Below are 24226 nucleotides of genomic sequence, written 5' to 3'. Positions count from 1 at the left end.
CCTAGGACAGGTTGCACAGAGAGGCGTCCAGATGGGTCTTGAATATCTCCAGAGATGGAGACTCCACAACCCCCCTAGGCAGCCTGTCCCAGGGCTCTGTCACCCTCACTGTGAAAAAGTTCTTCCGCATGTTGGTGCGGAACTTCCTGTGCTCCAACTTGCAGCCATTGCCCCTTGTCCTGTCCCCACAGAGCACTGAAAAGGGGCAGGCCATTCCCCCATTTGTCCCACACTTCAGATATTTATAAACATTACTCAGATCCCCTGTCAGTCTTCCTTTCTCAAGGCTGAACAGCCCCAGTTCATTCAGCCTTTTGACTCATGGAAAGATGTCTTTTGGTAAATTTATGGTTGAATTGAGTGAGATTCTTGAAATAGCAAGAAACTTGGCATGATGGTTCAGGAGATACCTTTCAGGTTAAAAAGTATGGGCTATACATACTGATAAGCCATGGCATATAAATACATAAATTACTTCTGGCTGATGTGTGAAGCTGCACTAAGCCTGACAGCGAGTTGTATTGGGAGTGCCTTCATTTGGGTGGACAATACTCCATGAAGACCTGTGAGGTCTGCCAGTGGGTCTGCTGATGTGGGAGTGCAGCTTCATTAGACTCCTTTGGGGTGAATGTAGAGTGTTGTCTGGAGGGGGTGGCAATGGGAGACTTTAGATTCAGAGGCCACATTCTCTTACTTTCAATCCAAACAAGCCCCCTTATGCAGCAAACACAGTGGGGGCCAGGAGAACATGGGCATTAGGCTAGAAGTGGAACAAACCAAAGCTGTTTGGGGCCAAGGATGACTGGCTGCTGGTGAGTGTGTTGTAATGTGAAGTGTGAGGAAGGCCTGGCCTCAAGAAGGAGCGGGGAGAGTTCCTTGGACTCGGTGTTGCTGGAGTGATAATCTGTTGTGACTCCGAGCACGCTGCAGGAGGCAATTTCTTCTGCTTTGCTCATGAAAGTAATCTTTGTGTACAGCACTGCGACAAGACAAGACTAGATTGAGAATTCATCTGCTTGGTGTCATGTAGGAATCTCACCCTTCGGGGACATCCCAGTGAGACCCTGCATACTGAGTGGCTAACAAGGAACAAGGAAACAGTGTTATCCGTGTGTACCTAGACTGCAAAACTGTCTCTTTTCTGATGACTCTGTTACCTTGTTGGAGATTAAAATTTAAGGAGTGCAAGGCATACTGTGTGCAGCTGCCAGGGCGGGGAGGAATTTTCCCTGCGGTGGGCTCATGGGGTTTCTACATCTTTTCTCTGAAGAGCTTGTGTCCCTCACAATGACAGTACTACTGCAGGAAATGAATGGCTTAGGAAGGCTCACCGGAGCACCAAACATCTTCCTAATTACGTCACTGTGCAAAGAATAATTACATAAAATGAAGGATGAAAGCCCAAATGAAGCACAGAGGCCCTTGAAAAATGCCACCAGGTCAAACACTGCTGCCATCTCCCCCTCCTTTCCTAGTGACCTGGACTTTCATCTCAGCATTAAGTGCCCACTTCCTTTAAATAGCTTTTTATCCCAACCAACTCTACTAATTCACAAAGCTGCTCCAACTTGTTTATTTTTGTTGACTGCCTGCAACAGAAGGCTTTCATGCTTTGTTCCTTGTAACTGAGTAAGCCTTCTGGACTCTGCTTGCATTGCATCAAGCAGCTGGGCAATGGTCACCTGCCCTGACAATGCTAACTTGCTTTCTTCTGCCAGAAACAAAATAGGCTCCATGAATTTTGGCAGTAAGAGAGGGTGAAGGGGAACAGTCACTCCAAGCAAGGTATGGGCTGTGAGGGAGAGTATATATCTTGTATCAATAAACACAAACAGGGAGAATTCTGCTTCATTTATCTGCAGACTGAGAAAGCTGCTTGATATTCTTCCTCCTTGGCAGAAAATGACAGCACACAAAGCGATCGTGTTATTAATTCAGATGAATAGTAGCACACATCCCTGTGTTATATAATTATTTCATTAGAGTGAAGGATCAGTTTAAAACTTCATTAAAATCTAACCAGCAGAAAATAATATGATTCCACTGACATTTAATTTAATTAAAATCTGTAAGTTAGGAATATTAAAATGTGCATTGGCTCTGCAAGGTCTCTGAAAGCAGCACCGCCTGGTACCTCACCCCTCTACATGCGGTGCTTTGCAGAGGGCAGAGGGTAGCAGGTGGACATGAGGAGTTCCTGGAGTCCCAACTCAGCAAAGCTCACCCACGCCAGTGATAAAGGTGGCCCACAGGCCTTCATTCAGAACATCCCTGAATTAGTCAAACAGGGTTTCCACATTATCAAAATAAGCATTACTCGCTCAATTCAGTCTCAAGAGTCGAGGAGCCAAATTGATTCTCTGAACTGTGAGAAACAATGGCTCCCAGCCAAAGCCCACTGAAAACAAGACAAAGATCTCCCGCTGACTTCAATAGCTTGCTGGATCTCACCCAATGTGAGTAAATGACTTTTTTTTTTCTCCCTAAAGTGAGTTTCTTTTTCCTGTGGCAGCTTCACACAACATTTTCCATTGTGGCTTCCTTCATTCGTAGCTGCTGTTCTTCTGCATGCAATTTCAGACCTGTATTGTTTCCAATACTTTATAATTTTGCATTGTCAGGATAGTTTTCTCTGTGGTCTCACGGAGTGAATTGACCTAGTTAAAATTAAAGGTTGCCAGCATAAATTAGATTAGGTTGGTCTAGTGATCTGAGAAAGCGCTGTAACATGCTGTGTTTGTCTTTATTTCCATGAGTAGGAATGGCTGGGTGAAAAGACAGCTATTAGAGCTACTCGGTTTTCACTGTTATAATTACAGGTCTGATGACATCCTATAAGGACGTAACAAGTCCAAGCCATCAGTTATTTCAATTAGAAATATAATAATTCCACTTTTTATTTTTAGCTATGTGATTTCACATTCTATTTGAAATGTATGTGAATCTAGTTAGTAACAAAGTACTATCATTTACTGACAGCGAGGATATTTCTACATTCTTAAGACCATCTATAGTGTGAACCTCTCAAGCCCTGAGATATAAAGAATATCTTCATGCAAACTCTGGAGATTGCAAGAAGTGGGTATCTTTCTCTCCATATCCTAGTACAGGCCTGAGGTCTCTCATTCTTGGGGCATGAACACAGCAGACACAGGAAGGGTGATGTATGTTACCAACTCATCTACCAAAAACCAGGCTTGAGTCTGACTCTTTCTAGGCACAGTGTAAATACTCTGAGGCTGAGCTACTGCTAGAATATCGGCTGGCTCAGTCTACTTACATTTGCCCTTAAACCTGTTTGGATGTGAGTTGAGTTGTTTTGCACAGTTGAAAAGTGGACTAATGTCTCCTTAAGAAGGATATTTTGTACTGGCAGTCCTATTGTTCCTGTAAATACCCCTCACCACCACTAAAAAAAGGACAAAAGGATAATGGATATTCAGGGTAGTGGAGCCGGGAAACACTTCACCTTGGGAACAGCGTCACTCTCTGCAGGCAGAATCCCTGCAAATGTCAAAGTGAGGTCTATTAATAATAATACCTAGGTAATAATTAGTAAATAATTGATATTGACATTGCCGTTTCCTGGTGTGTGCACAGTAAGCAGAAGGGTTGGCTCCCCTAGCAAATGCTGTATTGCTTTTTGGCTTGTTGAAATCCCTCTGTCTGTCTGTCATTCCACTAGCTAATGCATGGGCACGTGAAGGTTGTTGTAGGATACTGACATTTCTCCTGTATGTGGGAGCAATTCCCCACAAGTCTGTATCAGACTGTAACTCTCTCTTCTCAAGCCAATTTTTAACATGGCTGCAGCCCGAGAAGACTCTTTTCTGGATCCATTTTTCAATGTGGAAATGGTTATTGTTTTAAACCTATTTTCTGCTCCTTCGTGTGCTTTGCCGTTTGTTACTAAGAATTCAATCTATCTGTCAGAAAATGCACCTGGGAATGGTTTTTGCATTGATTGTAGAATGGTTTTGTTATTTTGGGGCTATGGCTGCATTATGGCTGTCATCTTTAGGGTACTGGGACACTTCAAGCCCGCTGTTTTCGTCCTTCCTTGTGCATAGTCAGTAGCTATTATGAAAAAAAAGAGGGAGGAGGAAGGAATGTGTGTGTGTGTGACTGAGAATAGAAAAACTTGGGGCAATAAACAGGGGGGAAAAAATACTTTTTCCTTGTTTTTTTCTTTTGGAGGAACCCATCTCGTGTTTGTACCATTTCTGAGTGGCTGCAGCAAGACCTTTCTGCTTCACCATGGGGTCTGTATCATCTTAGGTTTCTATTTCAAATGTTTCAACAGTTCATGCTCCTGAGATGCCTCTATCTGAATTCCACATAGTCCTTGTTTCCAGAGAGAAGCACTGGTGAGACACTTGCCCCTCATAGCATCCAGCACTGTGTAGCAGTGGTTGCTACAGAGTGCCACATGAGATTATCAGCTTCCCTTGGCTTTTGGTAGGACTGTTTTGTTTTCATCCTTGTATCCCAGAGGTGTTATTTACACCCACTGGGTGTAAATAGTTGGCCGCTGTTATCAAGAAACTGCATTATTTCTACAGTTGAGCACACATTGCCTCTTCTTGAATATCAGGGAGCCTAGAAAATCCTAGCCTGCTGTCCTAAAACATTAAGGGCTCCCTGGAGCGTGCTTGCAGTGTGGTTTCCCAAGGCTGGGCTAGCTGGAAGAGGAAGGATTAAAGAAATGGGCATGGGAGCACAAACTCAGATTTTAAGGATGGGACTTGAAATTGACTGAGGGCCAGGCAAATCTATGCTAACTCACGGCAAGTTGTGCCAGTGAAAATCTGGTACAGTTGAAAATAGAGCTGCATGAGTTACTTAACAATGCACTGCACACTGCAGTGGCTCAGCAGGGTCAGGAAGGAGAGTCTCAGGTAATAAATGCTGTAGAGGAGTTTAGGTAGGTGTGAGAAGTTTGTCTATGCTGAATAGCATTAGCAGCTTGTTAAGGCCAAGCGAATAATAAATCACTGACTTCAACAGACTTTCCTGTTTACTAAGCCCTTACATTTAGATTTACACTGTGAACTGGACTGCCAGGATGCATCTTGAGTTAAGTGATCTGACTCTCCTCAGCTGAAGGAGTTAGCTTGATTTATGTGATAAGCAGTATGCACATGTAAAGAAAATCAAGGTAGTTTCCTCATGCAGGGCCTAACATGCCTCAGTGCCTGCATACACGCTCCCTTTTGCTTTGTTACCAGGTAGAAATTCTTGGCTATGGTCCTCAAATTTCCTGAGGTATAGCAGATGTTTGGACATACTGCTTTTAAGGGTGAAAACCCCCACTATCTAATATCTTCACTGAAGAGATCTTACACTTATTGAATGTACAGTCCATTGGGCTGCTTTCTTCACTCTTGACATAGAAATAACCTCACTGCTCATATTCCAGCAAACTTAAAGCTTTCTTGTCTACAGTCTCTCAGGATCCATTTAGACAGCAAAAGCTATCCAGATGCCAGCAACACTCATATCAGTGCTTGTGTTTTGTGCTCGAGTGGTTTAGCTCTATGCAACTTAAATCTGAGACAAGTGTTTGGAAACCCTGCCCAAGGGACAAAACCTGCACCTGACCTTCTGTATTCTGCATTTGCCTTTCTTGACTCATCATCTCTCTTGAAAATTTCCTTGCCTGACAGTTCATGACCTCACATGAGTGTACAGACATGAGTGTACAGTGGACAACCCTCTCCAGAGTTTAAACAGCATGAGTTGTGCCTCTACAAAGCCTGCTTTGCAGATCTGCCTGCCCCGTGCTTTTATCTAAGCTGTGTGTCCATATCACCAAGACTGCTTCACAACCTTGGCTGGTAAGTAGACTTTGCATTACTGAAGGACTTGGGGTCACCCACTGGGCACGCTCGTAGATTGTCACTCAAGTGAGAAAGAAAGGCTACTTGTCTATCACCACTGACCTTCTGCTCTCTGTCTTAGTCCCTGTTGAATTTTCCAAGGAGCCAGGAGATAAGCTTGATACCCTCCTTTGGTTCTGCATGCAACTCTGGTAGTGTCAGTGGTGGTAGCAGTAAAACATGGGTGAGTAGGTGACTGGAGATGCCACTGGAGGTGCCATGAAGGCAAACATTCCCTGACTAAGAGCGTTGCATGTGTATGAATGTAGACAGGCAGCACATCTCCAGGAAGGTTGATTAAAGGTTAAATAATCTTCCTCTTCCTAATGGACCCCATGAGGTTCTCTAAGGCTGCTACAATACACCAAGTGAACAGCAGCGTTGCATAGTTCTTTTAACAGCCCTGCATATTTTCCATTATTGAAAATGGTTTGTTTTACAGATCAGATGCCTCATTAGTATTGTTATGATTTCTTGTCATTCTGACATCAGGATTTTATCCCTTGTGATTTCTAGAGTACGTCTAGTGTTGATTTTTTGTTTTTTTCAGTCCAGCAACAGCTTAATCCTCTTCTCATCTCATTACAATATGAGAAAATTGAGATTGCTGGAGGGACATTAGGTTATAAACACATTGCCTGTAGTTCCCAGACAATTGATGCATTTTTCCATCTTTATTTAATGGGGTGTTATTTCTCACATAGAAATAAAAATCCAGCCTATAGCGGTAGAGAAAGTCTCAGTGTGCTACAGATAAACTCACACTGGACAGGGATAAATTCTATGGACAGGGAAAAAAAACCCAAAACAAATCAACAAACAGGAAATGGCTACTACTTTAAATGAAGAACAAAACCCCTATTAGGCAACTTACTTAATCTTTTTCTTTGACTTAAAGCTGAAATCTAAAACCTGTTTCTCCACTTGCACTGGTTTTATATTTGTCCCATTGACTTCAGTGGAATTAATCCTAATTTACATTGGTATGAGAAGAATTGGATCACCAAAGTCTCATTGTTCCCGAGTGTAACCAAAGACCTGGTAGAGCTTTTTATTCTCTGGCTAGGAGGATGCTGTAAGGCTTGAGAGATTGTGCAGCACAGCACAGACAGAAACATAAGGCGAAGCAAAAATAAAGTGATTCAGACTATTTCATTCCAGGGGGATCCTCACCACAGGCCACAGGGGATGGCTTTGCATTTCCATTATGCCACTGTGTGTGTGGAATTGCATTCCCCAGGCACCTTCTCCATAGTGCTAAGAGAGCTCACTGACAGTGTCCGGATAGATGACATACTCCTGACAACGATCAGTTCTAGTTCTTAGTCGCTGCCAACATCCCTCTCCTCACCTCATCCCTTTTCTTGTAACACTTAGGGAGAATAAACATGGTTTTAAATCAAGTGGCTGAAGAAATTAGTTGGTGAGCAAAACAGAGAGCAAGCAAGTGTTGACAGGCACACACAGGCATTCAGCCAGAGCATCCTTTTTTCCATTTGCAGTTTACCGTACTGCTTAATGAAGACTCTGGAACAAAAGTGGTTTGATGTAGTACATATTTTTATATAAATTAAAGCCAGGTTACTTGGCCTCAGACATTGGCTCTGTGCTTGGCCATGAGGGGAGAAGCACTACCACCTCTCCATCCCCCACCCTGCCTCTGTATCACGGGCTCTCACTGTCCCGGGGGGGGGGGGAGGGGGGGGGGGGGGGGGGAGGATGCACTTATCTGCCCCACGTTGCTACCACTCCCCAGCTTCCAGGCCATCAGTGTTCATTTCCACCCTTGTGCATCACACTGCTTGTGTTCACCATGCTCTGTTGCACTGTGCCTCTTGTCTTCAGAGTTACACCTCGCTCTGTCTCCTCATCTTCTCATGGTTTCCAGACCCTCTGACAAAATCTTACGCATTTTCTGACCCTGGCTGTCTGACCACAGTTAGCCTGTTTCATCTGATCTCCCTATCTCCTGCAGATGCAGTTCAGCCCTGTCCACCTTCCCTGGCAGATGTGATCGTCTGCCCCTAAGACCTTTTCCTTCTGTCTCCTTACAAACCATTTGAAGGCAGCTTGGAAAGTTACCGCTCTAATTTGACAGTGTTTCGTATGTATTGTGCTCAGGTCTGAGGCAGTGCAGACTACATCTAGCTCAAACAGCATGTGTTTAGCCTTCTAAATAGACACTGAAATCAATAACAGGAGCCCAAATAGGAATTCAGAGCTGAAATGCGTCCTTGGCATTGAGCTTTGGTCCTGCAACAATACTCTGAATGAACTTAACCTTCCTTAATCCAAGCCAAAGTTTGACCTCTCACCATGGACTGCAAACAAAGAGTTTGCATTTACAAATGGTCTATCTTTCAGGAAAAAAAATAATCCCTCTGAGCTCCTGAGTTCTCTGACACAAAGCATTACTATATTTGCTGAGAGGATAAAACTTCATTTTTGATTGCGAAAACTGAACAAAAAAAGCATTTGATCTGATTGACGTGGCTATTCTGGTTGAATTGGGTAGCATATTTAATCAATAAACTTTGTCTTTCAGAATACTAATGCCTATCTTGTACTAGCTGCTTCTCCAAATACTGTTTACTGTAGAATTATTTGTTTGATATGATGGACAAATACCTGATTCCACCTCGAAAGCCTTCAAGTGTCAGAGCGTGAGCAGCTGTTCTGATCTTTGGGAGTCACAGCAGGGTGGCATATAGATAATCACTCCACCCTTCAGTTCTCAGCATATCTGTTAAATGTGTTATGTTTTCTTGCAAACGGTGTCTGAAGTGGCCAAAGATTCCCAGTTTGCCAGTTTACAGTGACTGCGGCTACTCCAGACTTCTATTTGGAGGTCCCAGGGTACCACCCAGTAAGCGGTCATTCTGTTCCAGTTCAGCCACCTTTATTTAATGTCATTAGTTACAGAAAACTGATCTTTTCATGTGCTCTGCAGATAGTAATGACATTTTAAAAATTAAGTAGCTGTATGTGTTGGAATACCTTTTTTTTTTTTTTTAACTGGTGCCACTCAGCTCCTTCCATACAAAAATTAAGTTGTAGGAGGTATAAATATTTTCATTGCCATTTGAAGGAGAGCTACTATGTCTGGAGTATCTCTCTAAAGCTCCACAGGCTTTTACTGAAGAGATAATTATTGAAGATGAAGACACTGGGAGTAATATGCTACTGAATTTGGAAGGGGTTGTTAAAACTCAAGCAAGTCCTGGGCCACATTTCCTTTAAAGTTGCATTCAAATCAGTCACAATGGGTAGTTACAGAGGCAAGTGATGAAAAAAAAAAAAGTCTTTGTTCTGGGAAGATGGATTATAATTTAACTATTATTCTGCCAAGAGACTACAACTTTGTGTAAACTGTTGGAGAAAATGCTCGTGTTTTTTCATAAAATATCCCCCACACGTCTTAAAAGAGGTACAGGATCTTTAAAAAAGCACACAATAGATAAACAAGGTGCTTTGAACAAGAAGCAGAAGCTGCAGAAAGATGACATTACGTTTGTCTTGGCTGGCTATTGCTGCATTCATGAATATTTTTCTACCTGTTTTTAGATGAATAATGCTAATGTAGTTTCTCAACAGATATCAGTGATGATTTTGGAAGGCTGAGACATTTACTGAATATTTTATGTTATTTAAAAAAGCTTTCTCTTACTTACTGGCAGAGGCTATCTGTATTTACATAATTATTTTTAAAAATCCCAAAACGTATTTGAGGTGATCCTACACTTAAAATACAGACTTTGGAAAACAAACAAGAATTTGACTGATTTTTAATATCCCACCTGAAGGAAGCAGTGGCATATTGTAATAAATATAAAATAGCAAATGTAAATAATTATCTACAGTTCATGCAGAGAAGCAAATGAGAATACTGTGTTTGTTTGTTTGGAATAAAGCTGTTACCTGCTTTACACACAACCCTGGTGGAATCAAGTATTTCTCAATGGTATTAGACACAATTTTTTCAACATAAACAAGAAGACATTCAATAAAAAGCAGTTTATAAGCACTATGATCTTTAAAAATATTCACCAATCTGGGTTCAAAAGAAAGGAGGCCTACAAAAGGTACTTATGTAGATGTACTGAGTCCATCCTAGGGACTGTTATACCTGTTACTCAATTGGAAGAAAAAAATTGGTAGAGGAGTGGCAGTCTCAAAAATAATATATGCTTTTACATTTCAGGAAATGTGTGGCTGATTAAAAGAAATATGATCATATTAGCACCTCCACTGAGAGAACAACGTCAATATTATTGAGGAACACCTGAAAATCCGCGGGGGAGACGGACACTGTGAATATTCTAGCCACAGCACGAGCCTCAATCAGAGAAAATAAAGGTTCATTAATGTTATTGCTCCTGGAACTTGGGAAAAAATTAAAAATATTTGTTTCTGTGTGCAGATTCTAGGTGCCCTGGAACATTAAGCTCTTCAAACACTGTATCTGAAGAAAGACTGTGATCGAGATGTGAAGGAAAGGGGATGGATTTTTTCCCAGGGACCTTGCTGCCACCAAAAACCTTGTCTCATTTCAGTGCTGTGTCAAACCTGCATGGTGGGTGCACCCTGCTTGCCTTACCATGAGCCACAAGCACGGTGGATAGAAAGTGTTCATTTATCGCCCAGACAAGCTCTAATGGGCTCTGCTGCAACTCACACTTTTGCTGAGAAAATGCCACATGCTGGGCCGAGTTCATTTGTACTCTAACTCCATTAAAGCTAATGGGCTTTCCCTGGGGATGAAGATGGTTCCATGAAGCTCAGCGGAAATGAAAGAAGACATCACTTAAGGGAGCAGAGATATGACCGAAATGAAATCCGAACCTGTTTATTACCGGGTCAGGGGCTGGTTTTCCTTTTTCAGCTTATCTCTTGGCCTGGAAAGAATTTTATAGCATAGGATATCCATAGCCTTATCTAGGCTGGATAAGAAACCATGCACTGGGAAGCACAGGACTTCCAGGCTTCCTCTTCTTCCAGCCCACAGTATCCATCTCACTCTTACTAATCTGCCTACAGAAAAAAAACCCACCCGGCGTTGATCTTTTTGTTTTGTTTCCCCCCTTCTTTTACCCTTGCTGAAGCCTGAAGTAAAATCTAATGATTTCTTAGTTCTTAACCTAAACTTAGTAGTGTTGATAATTAACTGAAATGTACCTGATAGCAGGCCCCTGTCTGGACATACTTGATAGTGGGCCGACAGCTGAAAGTGCACGCAGCGTTGGCCTTCAAGGGTCTTAGGTGGTGGGACTCCAGATTCCTCTCCTACCTTTTCTTTATGCCTTAGTGCTTTCTCAGTCATTCTGGAATCGGTCCTCTCAGTGTTTCTGCCTGTCTCTAGGCTGCCAGAGCACCCCTGCCAGGAAACACCGCAGTGGCATGGACCACCGGTGCCCAGCACTGGCGTTCAGATTCATTTGCTGTCCCTAAACAGATCGGGCTGTTTGGCCTTTCCACAAAGAGCTGTCATGTCTGGGTGTTTCTCTGAAATGCTGTCTCCCAGCTCATGCCACACAGAAATCAGGAATGAGAAGAAGTTTAGTGTTAAAGCTATACATCAGGCTCTGAAAAACGTCTTTATCAAACCTCTATGAATTGGAGCCTTTTGGGAGGATTTCCTGACTTTGTATGTTGAGACAACATGAGCTTATCTATCATAAATGATACCCAGTGCACAATGTGTCTTTCTCTATTCCCCAGATGTGAGAAAGCGTGACTTTTCAACTCGGACTATACAGAGAGACTTGTGTGGACAGTTGCTTCATTCAGTCTTCACTTTTGGACAAAGCGATAGCCATGACATCTCCTTAGGCATCTTCTAGCACATTCAGTGAGAGATGCGAGTGTCTGTCTGAAAAACCCACCTCACAGCTTCAAGACTGGTTGGCATCAAATAGAGACAAAAAGAGGTATCAAAATCACTGGGCATTAAGTAGGACTTGTACAGGCTGCCTCTGAGGACACAGTGTCACATGGCGTGTGGGGATTTGTTAAAATTTACAGTCACTTCTTACACAGAGCATATTACCTGTGCCTGAGAGGAACTAGGATTAAGAGCGCCAGCTGGAAGCCAATCCTAAACTCCCTCCAAATTCACTGTGTGGAAATAATAATCACCTGATGACATTTCACTGGGCAACTTGGCATCAGGAGAGGGCAAGTTTCTTCCTTGAAGACTCTGACAACAGGGAAGTGCTGAAAGAAGCAGCTGTGTGTGTTGCAAGGATATGCGAATTGCTTTTAAATGGGTGGCTACAAAAGGACAGCGGGAGGATACAGGTCCTTCAGAAATGTTGCTGGGAAAGGTCTGTCATTCAGAGGGAAACAGGAGAAGGTAGGAGAGTTGCTCTCTCCCCCATCTATTTTGCATATTCTCCTGAGTCCTAAGTATCTAGCTCTCTTATAAAGCAAGGCCAAGAGACCTCAGTAAACTCTGATCCCTCCTAAACTTGAAAAACAGCTGTGCCTCCCTCCCACCAAACACAGTGTCATGTCCAGCTGTGGTAAGAGTGGGAAGGACATGGAAATGAAGGCTCAAAGCACCAGGACAAGGTGGTGGTGAAGGAAACACTCAGAGAATAACTACACCAGCCACTTGTCATGGGGCTTACTGCTGGAGTTGGTGAGCACCTCCGCTTTGCTCTAGGACTAGTCCCGAGACCTTTAGAAGAAAATGACCCAGGGCTGTTAATAATTTGCTGAAGCAATGAAGGACCAGGGTGGGAGCACAGCCTCTCCTGTAAAGTGCCAAAGGTGCACTCTGTAGGCGGTGGGGCTAAGCTTGCCCACGCAGTTCCTATGTACACCCAAGAGGCAGATGGAGGCTGCACCATTGTAGAATCACAGAACCACAGAATGGCCTGGGTTGAAAGGCACCTTTAAATATCATCTAGTCCAACCCCCTTGCCATGGGCAGGGACACCCTCCACTAGCCCAGGTTGCCCAAAGCCCCATCCAACCTGGCCTTGAACACTGCCAGGAAATGAGGCAGCTACAGCTTCTCTGGGCAGCCTATGCCAGGGCCTCACCACCCTTACTGTAAAAAATGCCTTCCGTGTGCTCAATCTGAATCTGCTCTCTTCGATTTAAAAATCATTGCCCCTGGCCCTGTCACTTAAGGTAAAAAGTCTGTCCCCATCTTTCTTATAAGCCTCCTTCAAGTACTAAAAGACTGGAATAAGGTCTCCCCAGAGCCTTCTCTGGGCTCAACAAGCCCAACTCCCTCAGCCTTGTCTTCACGGGAGAGCTGACCATTTCTGTGACCCTCCTCTTGGACCTGCTCAAACAGTTTCATGTCCTCCTTGTGCCCCAGAGCTGGATGCAGCATTCAGGATGGGGGGCTCACAAGTGGAGCAGCCAGGGAGAACCATCTCCCCCTACATGTACGTGGCCTTGTTGAACTTAATGGGCTCATAGGGGCCCACTCCACCTTTTTGGGGCCAGAACCCCTGGCACCTCCCCGGGCTCCCCCCTCCCTCTGCGGGGCGGGTGGAGGTTCTCCCGCGCGGCATGTGGGGAGTCGCTCTCCCGTGGAGGGGCGTCGCTATCACGGGGGGCGGGGGGGGAACCGGCCCGAGCCCACACAGCGGCCGTTACTCGTACCTTGGGATCGGGCAGGAAGCGGTTTGCCCGCTCCCTAAACCCATTAACGCCGCCACCGCCCCCTCCCTGCCGGGCGGCGGAGCCGGGGCGGGCCCACTCCTCTCCCCGCCCTCAGTCGCGGCGGCGCCCGGCCTCTTTGTGCCGCCTGCCAGAGCATCTCGCTGTCCTTCGTCTCGCTTCGCCTCGCCGCGGCGCTGCCCGCTCGGCTGCGGTGAGGGGGATCGGTGGGTCAGCCCGCCCTCGCCCTGCTGCGGGGCTTCTCCGTCTCCGCCCCTCCGCTCCTGGCGCGGGCTCCTCACCGCCCCTTTCTCCGGGCTGTCTGTCAGCCTGCCCTGCTCGCTGCCCCTCTGTGCCCGCGTCCCTGTCTCGCCCGAGGCTCCCCCGCCGCTCGGCGCCGGGGATGGTGCCGCTGACAGCGCCCGTGCGCGCTTAAGCCGGCAGGGGCGAGCCCGCCGCCGCCGCGGGAGGAGGAGGAGGAGGAGAAGAGATGAACCGCTTCCAGCCCGGGGTCGCGCTGCTGCTCTCGCTGCTGTGGGAGGTGAGGTGGGGCGTGGAGGGGAAGGCTAAGCACGGCTCTGCCTGCGGAGCCTCCGGCGGCCGCGGGGCGCCTGGTTCACGCCGGGAGGGTGGCGGGTGGGGATCGGCCATCGGTCGCGACCTGGAGCAGCGTGGGTGGTGGAAGGGAAGCTGGCAGCCCGTACCTAGCCAGCGGGGGTGCGTGTGGGAGGTGGTGTCGCGGTGTTTATTTTGAGGTCCGTGTCCTTGCCGGAACGGGCTTGGCTCCACGAGCTCCCGGGCGGTCGGGAGTGCGTGGGAGCGGCCGTGCGGGTCCGGGCTGGGCAAAGCCCGGCTCCGCCGCCTTCGGAGGCGGCCGGGGTGCGGTGGTTAGGGCTGCTAGCCGCGACTTGGCTTGCTTTCGGTTTGATTTCCCTTGCGGGAGCGGGAGCAGCTTAGGTGCGGAGTGCTGGAGCAGCGTGAGGCGGGACCTGTAGGCAGGGGCACAAGCCACTGGGTGCCGCGTTCCTAGCGAAGCTGGCCGGCTTCCCGAGGGGCGCGGGTCGGTGGAAGGTGCGGGGTTTTTCCGGGTTTGGAGTATCAGCATCAGCGCAAGAGGAGCCGTGACGGTGCCAAGCAGCCTGGTTAAACTTCTCGGGGAGCCTCGAGTTACAACACACAAGCAAACTAAACAATTCATCTTGCGATAATTGGGAAAGGGGGCGGGGGGAGGGGGGGGGGGATTTGTGCCACGCGGTTTTATCACTGGGCTGGGAAAACAGCGTATTTATTTATTTATTTATTTATTAGGCAGGTCCATAGATGTTTACTGGTGACGAGCTGCCTCTTGGTCTTCGGTTTAACCCTGGGGTTGGGGCAGGCTCGAGGAGGGCGGCGGCGAGACCCGCGGGCTTGCCTTGGGTACCGCCTTACGGCTGGGAAAGCCCAGGGGCGGGCGGGCTGGAGGTGTCGGAGGGGTGAGCTGTGGTGCCCCTGGGGCTGGAGGTGTCGGAGGGGCGAGCTGTGGTGCCCCTGGGGCTGGAGGTGTCGCAGGGGCGAGCTGTGGTGCCCCTGGGGCTGGAGGTGTCGGAGGGGCGAGCTGTGGTGCCCCTGGGGCTGGAGGTGTCGGAGGGGCGAGCTGTGGTGCCCCTGGGGCTGGAGGTGTCGGAGGGGCGAGCTGTGGTGCCCCTGGGGCTGGAGGTGTCGGAGGGGCGAGCTGTGGTGCCCCTGGGGCTGGAGGTGTCGGAGGGGTGAGCTGTGGTGCCTCTGGGGCTGGAGGTGTCGGAGGGGTGAGCTGTGGTGCCCCTGGGACAGAGCAGCTCAGGCAGGGCAGGGGTCACGCCTTTCTTGAAGCAGCGTGCCACCAAAGCCGTCCGTGGAAACCGGAGCGCTGGCTGTGTAATTATTGTTTTCAGTAATGAATATAATTAATGAAAACTATGTTTACTGCGTGTTTATGCCACCTACGTAGATGAACAATTTCTGGTATGTTGCCCACTGTGTCACCCGGCATCATCCCATTAAAGTGCTCGGATCAAAATCACCGTTTAATGTAAATAAACGTAACTCTCCTCAGGTTAATTGGGTAGTGTCTTGTTACCCTGGCTGTAAGCCTGGCCCAGAGCCTGGCCTGCGATTGCTCCTTCACTCTGCAGAAGCTCGTTCAGGAAGCAGGAATGGCAAAACGTCGATTAAACGAAACGGGCACCAGCGTCTCCCAGGGGGAATGTGTTCATCTGAGAGTGTTACAGGCTTCACCCCGCCAGGATCCGTTTGATTAGATGTCTCGGATCCCTAAACACATGCTCTGACCAAAAAGATTCTGAGTGCCTGAAAAGAAGTGATTTCCATAAATCCTTTTTGGATGTAGCCCTTGTTCCTGTTATTTAAGCTTGTATACTGGTTTTAATTGGTGGTTTGTTTGGGGATTTCCCCCCCCTTTCTCTTTTAATCTAAAATGTTTGTTTTGCCATCTGGTTTCCTGGAACACTTTTTTTTTTCTTCCTTTTTTGAAAGTGCTCAGGATACCTTTTTTTAATGAGATGGCATGTAAATAAGAAGTATTACAAATTGTTATAAGTTCTACTTTACAGGGCAAAAAAGGCCTGGAAACAAACAAACAAAAAAAAAGTGGGGATTTAAATAACTGAATCGAAGACATCTGGTTGTTCAGAGGGCTTTTGGTATTTGAAACTCTTGCTGTCTTCTGCACTAACTCCCATACTGGCTGTTACCTCAAATAGCTTTGTTACAATTTTTAAAATCTATTTGCAGCTTTGACATGATCTTACTTAATATTTAACACCGTGTGAGCTGAGGAATGTATTTTTCATTCAGCATTTTGGAAAAGCCTTTGACTGTTGCCCAGATAATGGGGAGGGGGGTGTGTGTGTGAAAAGCCATTTAGCCCCTCGGAGCAGTTTGGAATAGTTCACTGATGTTTAAACTTCACCTCGCTTAAATGACAAAGGTCCCTTTTGAGGCATCCGTGTATTTTCTGTCTGTTTGCACTGAAGAACGCTATTTCTGGTTATATTGATGAGAAGAATGAACTCCCTCACGGGTAAGCGTGTGTCAGATTCACGGTGGGTGCGAGTTCGGATGCGGGGAGTGTTTCTTGGTGGCTTTCAGGTTGGAGCCTGGTGCGTAAGCGTGGCAAGCACCCGGGAGGGAGTGAGGTTCCTGGCAGGAAGGAAATGTAAAAGAGAGGCAGGGGCAAGGGAAGGTGTTTGTGTACACTGGTAGGTGGTTTCACGAAGGTGACTGGAGGCATCTCTATCAAAACAGGATTTGCATGTAAGAAGTTGCTGGCTCTTAATTCCAGGATGCTGGTCCTTTCTCTAGAAGAGCTAATACAGAAATGCCCAGAATTCTGTGGTGGTAGGAAAGGGGGATTAATTATGAGTCTTTTTGTTTGATGAGAGTTTTCCACCATAACCACTAAGACTTTTTTTTTTTTTTGGTAATTCTTCCCATAACGGAAGAAAAATCCCCAACCCTAGCATCCAGAAAACTCTGCTCTGAGAGGACCTTGGAAGACCTTGCTGTTAGGGGAGAAAAGCCAAAGATGCCATGAGCTTTGCTCAGAATTTGGTCACCCTTGAAGAGTTTAACATGTAAGCTAAAATGAGGAACTTCTAAGGTGGATAACTTGACAGGTAATTTTGGTTCTTGCAGGAAGAAATGAGCACTGATGAATCTTCATCCATCTGTCTTTTTTCCAATTAACTTGGCTACTTGGAGGCAGTGGTTTATTATTGACTGCAGTTACCTGAAGCGCCCTTTTTCACCAGGAGCCTGGATGTCTGGCAAACCCATAGTACTGGGGTATATATATCATTTCAGCATTCGTGAACAGCCAGTGGTCTTGCTTGCTAGCGTGGCTCATGGTTCTTCTGACAGGACTGCATTTTATCTTAATTTTGTATGAGTAGGTGTCTCTCAATTTTATGTAAGTCTTTAAGGAGGCCCTTCAAGTGATGTCTGTTTGGGGAATACATCAAGATTTCCTGCTTTGATTTCACTAGACATCTCAAGAACTTTGGCTGTCTGAGCTTAAGAGTGACTTCAATGAACATCCCACCTTTGGGATTGGAAAAAAATAAAACTAAACAAGAGTATCCCCACCACTTGATGAAGAAACGAGCTTATTTTCGGCCTGAATGAGGGCACCAGAGTAGTCTCTGTGGGTTGCTTCTCAAACTGAGTGCTTGCCTTATCCCTGCAAGTTGCAGAAGTGCTGGAAGGAGGAGAGCTGGATGAGAGAGGCTTAACTCAAGGATGAGGTGGCTCACCTCAGCTTTTTAAGACTGGGAGAGGACTCTGCCTCTGCTGCAACAGTAATAAAGATGTTTTATTGCTATTGCTGCTGAGTAGCTTGCTAGGTAGCCTCAACTTTCAAAACTGTCCATTTTAGGTGCCTAAGCTGCTGGTTGGTCCATGTAGTGTGTCCAGAGGAACCTAGGAGCTAATGCAATGAATATTTAAGTCAATGTTTTTGATTCTCTGTATTAGATAAACTGAGGCCTGTGGTATTTGCTGTAGGTGGTGCAAGATGTGGGTGAGAATTCCACCATGAAGGTTTCTGTGAGGCTATACAAAATATAGTATTTCCATCACTTTTGGAAATATTAGCACTGATACTTCTCCACACTCAGTTTCTCTATGCTAAAAATTTTAACAGGGGTGCTGATAGAACTACTGCTAATTGGATGGCTGAAAGGAGATCAGTGTAGTCCTCTTGTTAATTTGTCAGATGAAAGATATTACAAAATAATCAAGTGCCTCTTTTTTTTTAAAAAAAGAATGAAAGAATGGCCATGTCATATGAACAGCAAAATGTGTTAACTTGAAATAAACCTCAAACTCTCCCGACAGTCTGTCATAAAAGATTTGCTTAAATAAAAACAAAGTTGGCTTGTGCTTCTCAGTTGGGTAACTGCTGTGTGGAGCTTTTTAGTATTATTGTAGTAAGTGACTTCAATGGGACAGATTTCAGCATAGAAGAAAAACCTAAAAATCTTTGTCCTTTCTGAAGTGGCTTTTTTTTTTCCTTGTGAGAGCAGGCACATTAAGATGGGTAAAATCACCAGCCTTAGAGAAGAAAACCCTTTTGATCATAGTAGGCACAGGTAAAGCTCAAGAATTTGTAAGGATTGGGAGCAGGGGGGAACTCTGCAGTTTCTGATATCTTTTTCTATCCAATAACTGTCAGGGTTTTCTTTGTGTGGCGGGGATGTATGTACCCTTTAATATATGAAACTGCATGCACACCAGGGTGGTTGACTCTGTGATGTTCCTCTCTGAGGAAGACCACTGATACTGACCTATTGGGATCTTAACTCTTGTGGGTGGTGGGACGAATAACCCTGTCCAAAACCATGGGGAAAAGGGTATCCTGAAAATTCTGCAAGGGACTTACTATTGTAGTTGTGTCCATTAACCTTTTCCTGCTTGTTAGTTTTAGTTATGTAGGGGCTTAGCAGCATAAATGATTTCTGGTATGTTTTTTCTTGCCCTCTTGCAGGTGGTAGGAAAGCAACTATTGCCTTGCTGAGCAAGTGCAGGGGAGAGCTTACTTAGGGTTTATAGCTTGGGGATCCAACTGGTACTGGCAAGTCTTCCCTGCCTCTTGACAGCAGTGAGATGGGCTGTGATTTCCAGGCAGGAGGACTGAGCTTGCACACTTTTCTCACTTTGCTCCTGCTGAGGAGGAGATGGATTCGTGTTCGCCACGGGAATAGTGGCCAAGTGCCATTTCCATCCTCTCAGAGGAGGTGCAAATAGCTGTGTGGTGGGTTTGGGAGGGGCTGAGGTTTTTTCATTGGGGGGGGGAATATAATCTATAAGACCTGTTTATATTTTTTGTAGCAGTCAGAAATGTTTATCACCTTCCCTTAGGTTTTCTCTCTAGCAGGGAAGTCCTCTGAGTGTTTTTTATCTCGGTACTTCCCTCTCGAGGTATTGTGGGTGTTGGGAAGGATGTGCTAAACTTGACCAAAGCAAACCTTTAGACTTCAGCTCCTCTTTGAACATGGATTTGACTAAAATCAGTGAAAAAAGGCTCAGTGGAAACTCTCTTCGGTTTAATGCAATTTAATACAAACTGATTTTGGAAGGGACATTAGGAAAGCTGGAATGCATTTGCCCACATGCAGATTTGCTCTGCTCATCTGTGTAGGTTGAGTTTACAGGCGGGAGAAGATTAATGTTTGAGCTTAGGCTACAAAATTGAAAATAAAAAAATTTCTTAGATCTTGCTGAGACAATGTGGCTATTGATGTACTTCAAATCTGTTGTGACAGAAAGTAAAATCTGTATAAATAAAAAATAATGACAGAAAGCTAGCGGTTTTAATTTCTGAACCTAATTTTTGAAGATGCTGCATTGCTTTATATCCTCAGCGATGCAGCTGTCTTCACAGCTTTTGTGTTTTGCGGAAGGCTTTGTTGAAATCCCATTAGGGTTTATTATGGCAAATTTAAACTTTCTTCTGACTAGCAAGAGGTGAAGCCTTGCTAAGCTGCTATCTTCCTTTTTTCTTTGCTCGAATAGTGCCTTTTGGGTGGCAGATCTTAGGTCTGGCTGAAGGCTGGAGACACAGCATGGCATAATGAGCACTAAACAGCACTTCTAAGACAAGGGAAAGAGAATGTTTTAAATAGTAGATAATATCGCTTTTCTGGCATGAGTAAGCTCATAGTTTGTTGAATGCTTTCTTTTTTTCCTTTTTTCTTTTTGAGAACTATGTATCTTGACAGGCTTCTCACATATTAAGTGGAAAAGTTACCACTGCTGAGTTAAAAATGTCTGTCTTCTCAAGTGTGTCTTCAGCTTCGCGCTAAATAGGTGTTAACTAAACCCAGCTTTAAATAGCTCAACTAAAAATCTCTTCCTCTTTCTCAGTGACTCAGCTTTCAGGCTTGTAGATTTTTAGAAGGAAGAATTAGTTTCTAACCTCTGTCTGATCCAATGCAGGGGTGGGGCATTGCTAGCAAGGGTGGTCCCTAACTACTCATTCTGCTGGATGTGAGCTCCTGAGGGTCTAGTGGCCATGTGGCTGTGGGTGAATGGGATCAACCCACTGATGCTGTGGCAGACTTAAGTCACCCAAAAGGATGGTGGGGAGAAAAACTGAGAGGGAATAGTTCTCCATTGGTTCTGCAGAGGTTTGTCTGGTGGTAGCATCATGAAACTTGCTGCAAGGGAGAAGAGGGAATGTATGGCTTGGAGCAGGATAGCCCATTTTGGTAGCACACTTGTTGTTTCAGTACGTTAGATGTCACCTAACAGGAGATCCAGAACAAACAACAGTGTGTTTGTAGTAAAGAAAATCCTACACACCTTTTCCATGCAATGCTAGAAGGGAAAACTAGCAGGAAATATGAAAACTATTTCTTGTTTTCCCCTGAAAGATGCTGTTAAGTAAGGCTGAATTTTGCAGATGGTGTCCTGTTGTTTTCCCATGTCACTTGCCAAGTGTTTGTCAGAGCAGAAGCTCTCAACCCAGAGCTAATGATCTCCCCAGCTATTTCTGTCAGTGGGTCAGGGAGGGACGTGGCTGGAGACTATATAGTCCCTAGGAAGGTTCACCATCAGCTGCAGCAGGAGGGACTGTTGTCCCTGAGCCCAGCTGGTAGTAACTGTGAAAACAGCAGTCCTCCAGCATGTTATTTGCTCTGTCTCTTTCATTTGGAGATCTGGAGGAGAAAAAAATGGCAAACCAAAAACCCCACCTCGGCTGCATTGCTTTCATTGGAAGTGAGCTGCACCTTAGGTTCAAAGTTCAATGACAGTGGAAAGGGTCTGTTTTTGGAGAGTGGTGGGAACAAGCCCTGACTCAGTCCTGCCTTCGCTTAAGCCCTCTGTAAGCAACTTGCTCCTTTCCTGACAGAGTAGGAATGATGAGGTGCAGTCATCTTGGTCTCCTGCCTTTGACCAGGTCTTGTGCTGGTGGAATTAGAAGTGAGGATCATGGACGCCAAGTATGCAGCCCATACCCCTACAAATCTGTCTTACCAGTACCCTAAGGCAAGTACCTTTAATGTGTTTTTATGCCTTTCTAGCTACATACATTACAGAGTTTGGATCCCCCCCTTAGAGGAGAAAGCACTGGAGAACTCTGGAATGTAATTAACGTGAGAGGACTGTGAATTGGTAAGAGTGTGCCAAGGGTGTCATTGAGGGCAGACTGATGACCATGTATTTTAAGGGCCTTACACTTGATGTGAGAGAAGTGCTTTGCTGTGCATGTACCTCTTCTTGGGGCTCAGTGGTACTGCCACCCAAGGGAGGACAATGCTTTTGTAGACCTACTCTGCTTAGCTTGGTGTTGGCTGTAGTGTAGTTAGAGTAACAGGCTTGTGCAACTATGGGGTTCAGAGCTGGTAGTGTGCCTGTGATAAAGAAGGTCTTCAAGAAATTAGGAGCTCTGTGAGGAAATGTGTACTTAAAAAGGTGCCAGTGGCTGTAGTAGCAAAGGCAGGCATGTTTTAAGTTTTTGTGAACTTGTTTTTCTGCTGGCACAGTTGTGTCTTTTTGTACATTCGATGGACGTGGGAAGGCCTGTGGGTAGGCCTGTGATAATCTTGTGTGTCCTGCCCTGAGTCTGTATTTCTCCCTTTCTGGGGAGGAGATGCACCAGGGAAGTTGAGTGGTTTATACTGTGCTGGCTTTAGTGCAGACCCTTTAGTGCAGACAGAGCAGATTGAAATTAAAGTGCTTGTACTGCACAGTGATGCCTATTTGGGCGTGACCGTGCGATAGACAGTGTAAGGGTTTCTGCCTGGGGAATTGCCCAGGTGTAACTCCGTGCTTCACTTCTCCCAGTTTTAATGCATCTTTTCACTGAAGTGGATAGAAAACCTGTTAACATGGTAAATTCCTTCCTGCTTTCCCTGTGATATGTCTGTCTGTGTAGAAAGCTGGTGCGGGCGCTTCTCACTGTGACAGGTGACTGGAAGTGTGTGCTTCAGCTCTTGGTGCAAGAACGAGGCAAGGATGAGTCAAGCAAGGATTTTCTTTGATTTCTGCTCCTTGAGATCTATCGCTCATCGCTACAGATAATTATTTCAGTGTGGATGTAAGTGGGATCCAGGAATTCACTGCTGGCTCTCTTAAAGTTCAAGTTCCCAGCTCAGGGTCCTGCTTCCACGCCACATTTGGAACAGTGAGCTCAACCTGATACCAGAAGGGTAATGGGTGTAAAAGTCCACCTTAATTTATTCAAATTCCATTAACTTTGTCAGGATTTCTGTCCAAAACGGAGGAGAAACCCTTCCTCTCTGAAAATGCTGCTTTGAAATGGTCAGTCTGTTGCCTAGTCTAAACCCCCGTTCCTTCCCCACCTCCACCCTTCCCCCTCCCCCCAAAAAAAACCCAAACCCCAAACAAAAAACTAACTGAGGGGAGGAGGAGATGGGGTGTGTGAGAAGCCTTAAATAAGTCTTAAATCAGCTTTTGTGTGGTTTGCCTTTCTTTTTAAGTCTGACAGGAGCTGCTTCTATCTTGAGTGCGGTCTTGTCTATCCCAAAGAAGCATCCCTAACAAGAATCATTATTTTTCAGTGGTTTGTGGAGCAGCAGTGTTGAGGATGCCTGCTGGTCCTGAGCCAGCAGCAGCACTGAACGTGTGTCAGCAGGCTTTTGTGTGAGGGACCAGGATTCTGCTCTGATCTGCTTTCTGACTACAGCAACTTGGATCTCCCTGCTGTTGTACGGAAATACTGATAGCACAGGGGATTGGGTTAAACCTTCTCAGAACTGGGTCATCCTGTATGAGATGGTGTAAGATAACATTGTGTGTCTCTCTTTTTTTTTTTTTTTTTTTTTTAAGCTGAAATGATAGTAGTCTCTATTTCCAAATTTGGGCACAAGTGTCCCTGCATGAAGTGCATCATGCAATGCTAAAGCTGGGGGGGTTACGTATTGCTTGGGATGATCTGTATTTCTAGGGAAACTAGGAAGCAGAAGAGGCAGAAAGTGCCAAATAATGACCAAATACTACCAGTTGTGTAACCCTGAGAAAAAAGCCTTTGGATTTGGGTGTCATTCAGAAGAGATGAATTGAGATCAAGGTCGTTACTTTGTTCTGCCTTCCGTTCCTTTGGTATTCACAGAAGTAGGACTTTGGGTTTTAGCAGTTTTAATGCCTTGCTGCTGAAGGGCTTCACAGTTTGGGTTTCTCCCTTAATGCCAGCAGTGCACACAGATAGCTGAGCTTAATGTGGGGCTCTTAGCACGGTAATGGAGAAGTGTCCCAGGATCTGCAGGTAATCTGTGGATCTTGGAACTTGCATTTTCTGAAATTCAGGACTTTTGTACTTCTCACTGCAGGTAATGCTTTTTTTGTGCTGGCTTTTTAAAGCCCTGGGAAAACACTTGTAAATTGGGTCTTGCTATACTCCATATGTGGCAATTGTCTGCATAGATTTCCACAGTGTACCTGGAAGACATAGGATGAGATCCTGAAAAAGTTGTAGGAGATGAATTAGGATATGCTCAAAATCTTCTGGTGGGTGGGACTTCCTGGAGTGGCTGTGCTGACCTGTACTGGGAGCTTCCTCTGTGTGTGTGCCCATCATGAGGTGCCTCACAGGAACGCGTTTCAGTTGCAGCTTTGCCTGGCTTTCCCTGTGCGTGGTAACCACAGGCTGTGGCACAAAGCCAGGGGCTTTTTGGATTAAGCTTGTTTTAATTCTGTAGTAATCTTGACCTCCTATTTTTATTAAAGCC

General features: G+C 45.6%; 1 protein-coding gene across 1 annotated transcript in view; it reads left to right on the top strand.

Moving 5' to 3' along the window:
• The first annotated feature begins 13861 nt into the window (after positions 1–13861).
• The window catches only part of VOPP1 (VOPP1 WW domain binding protein), a 69029-nt gene continuing 58664 nt past the window's right edge, over positions 13862–24226 (top strand). Inside the window, exon 1 of the mRNA XM_084260326.1 lies at positions 13862–14037. Coding sequence (XP_084116452.1) covers positions 13987–14037 — 51 coding nt within the window. The 5' untranslated portion in view covers positions 13862–13986. The remainder of the gene's footprint in view (positions 14038–24226) is intronic.

This window comes from Gallinula chloropus, assembly GCF_964237585.1.
Source record: "Gallinula chloropus genome assembly, chromosome: 2".
In the NCBI taxonomy this organism is placed as follows: domain Eukaryota; kingdom Metazoa; phylum Chordata; class Aves; order Gruiformes; family Rallidae; genus Gallinula; species Gallinula chloropus.
The sequence above is the reverse complement of the archived record's forward strand: the minus strand, read 5'-3'. Positions and strand labels throughout refer to the sequence as shown.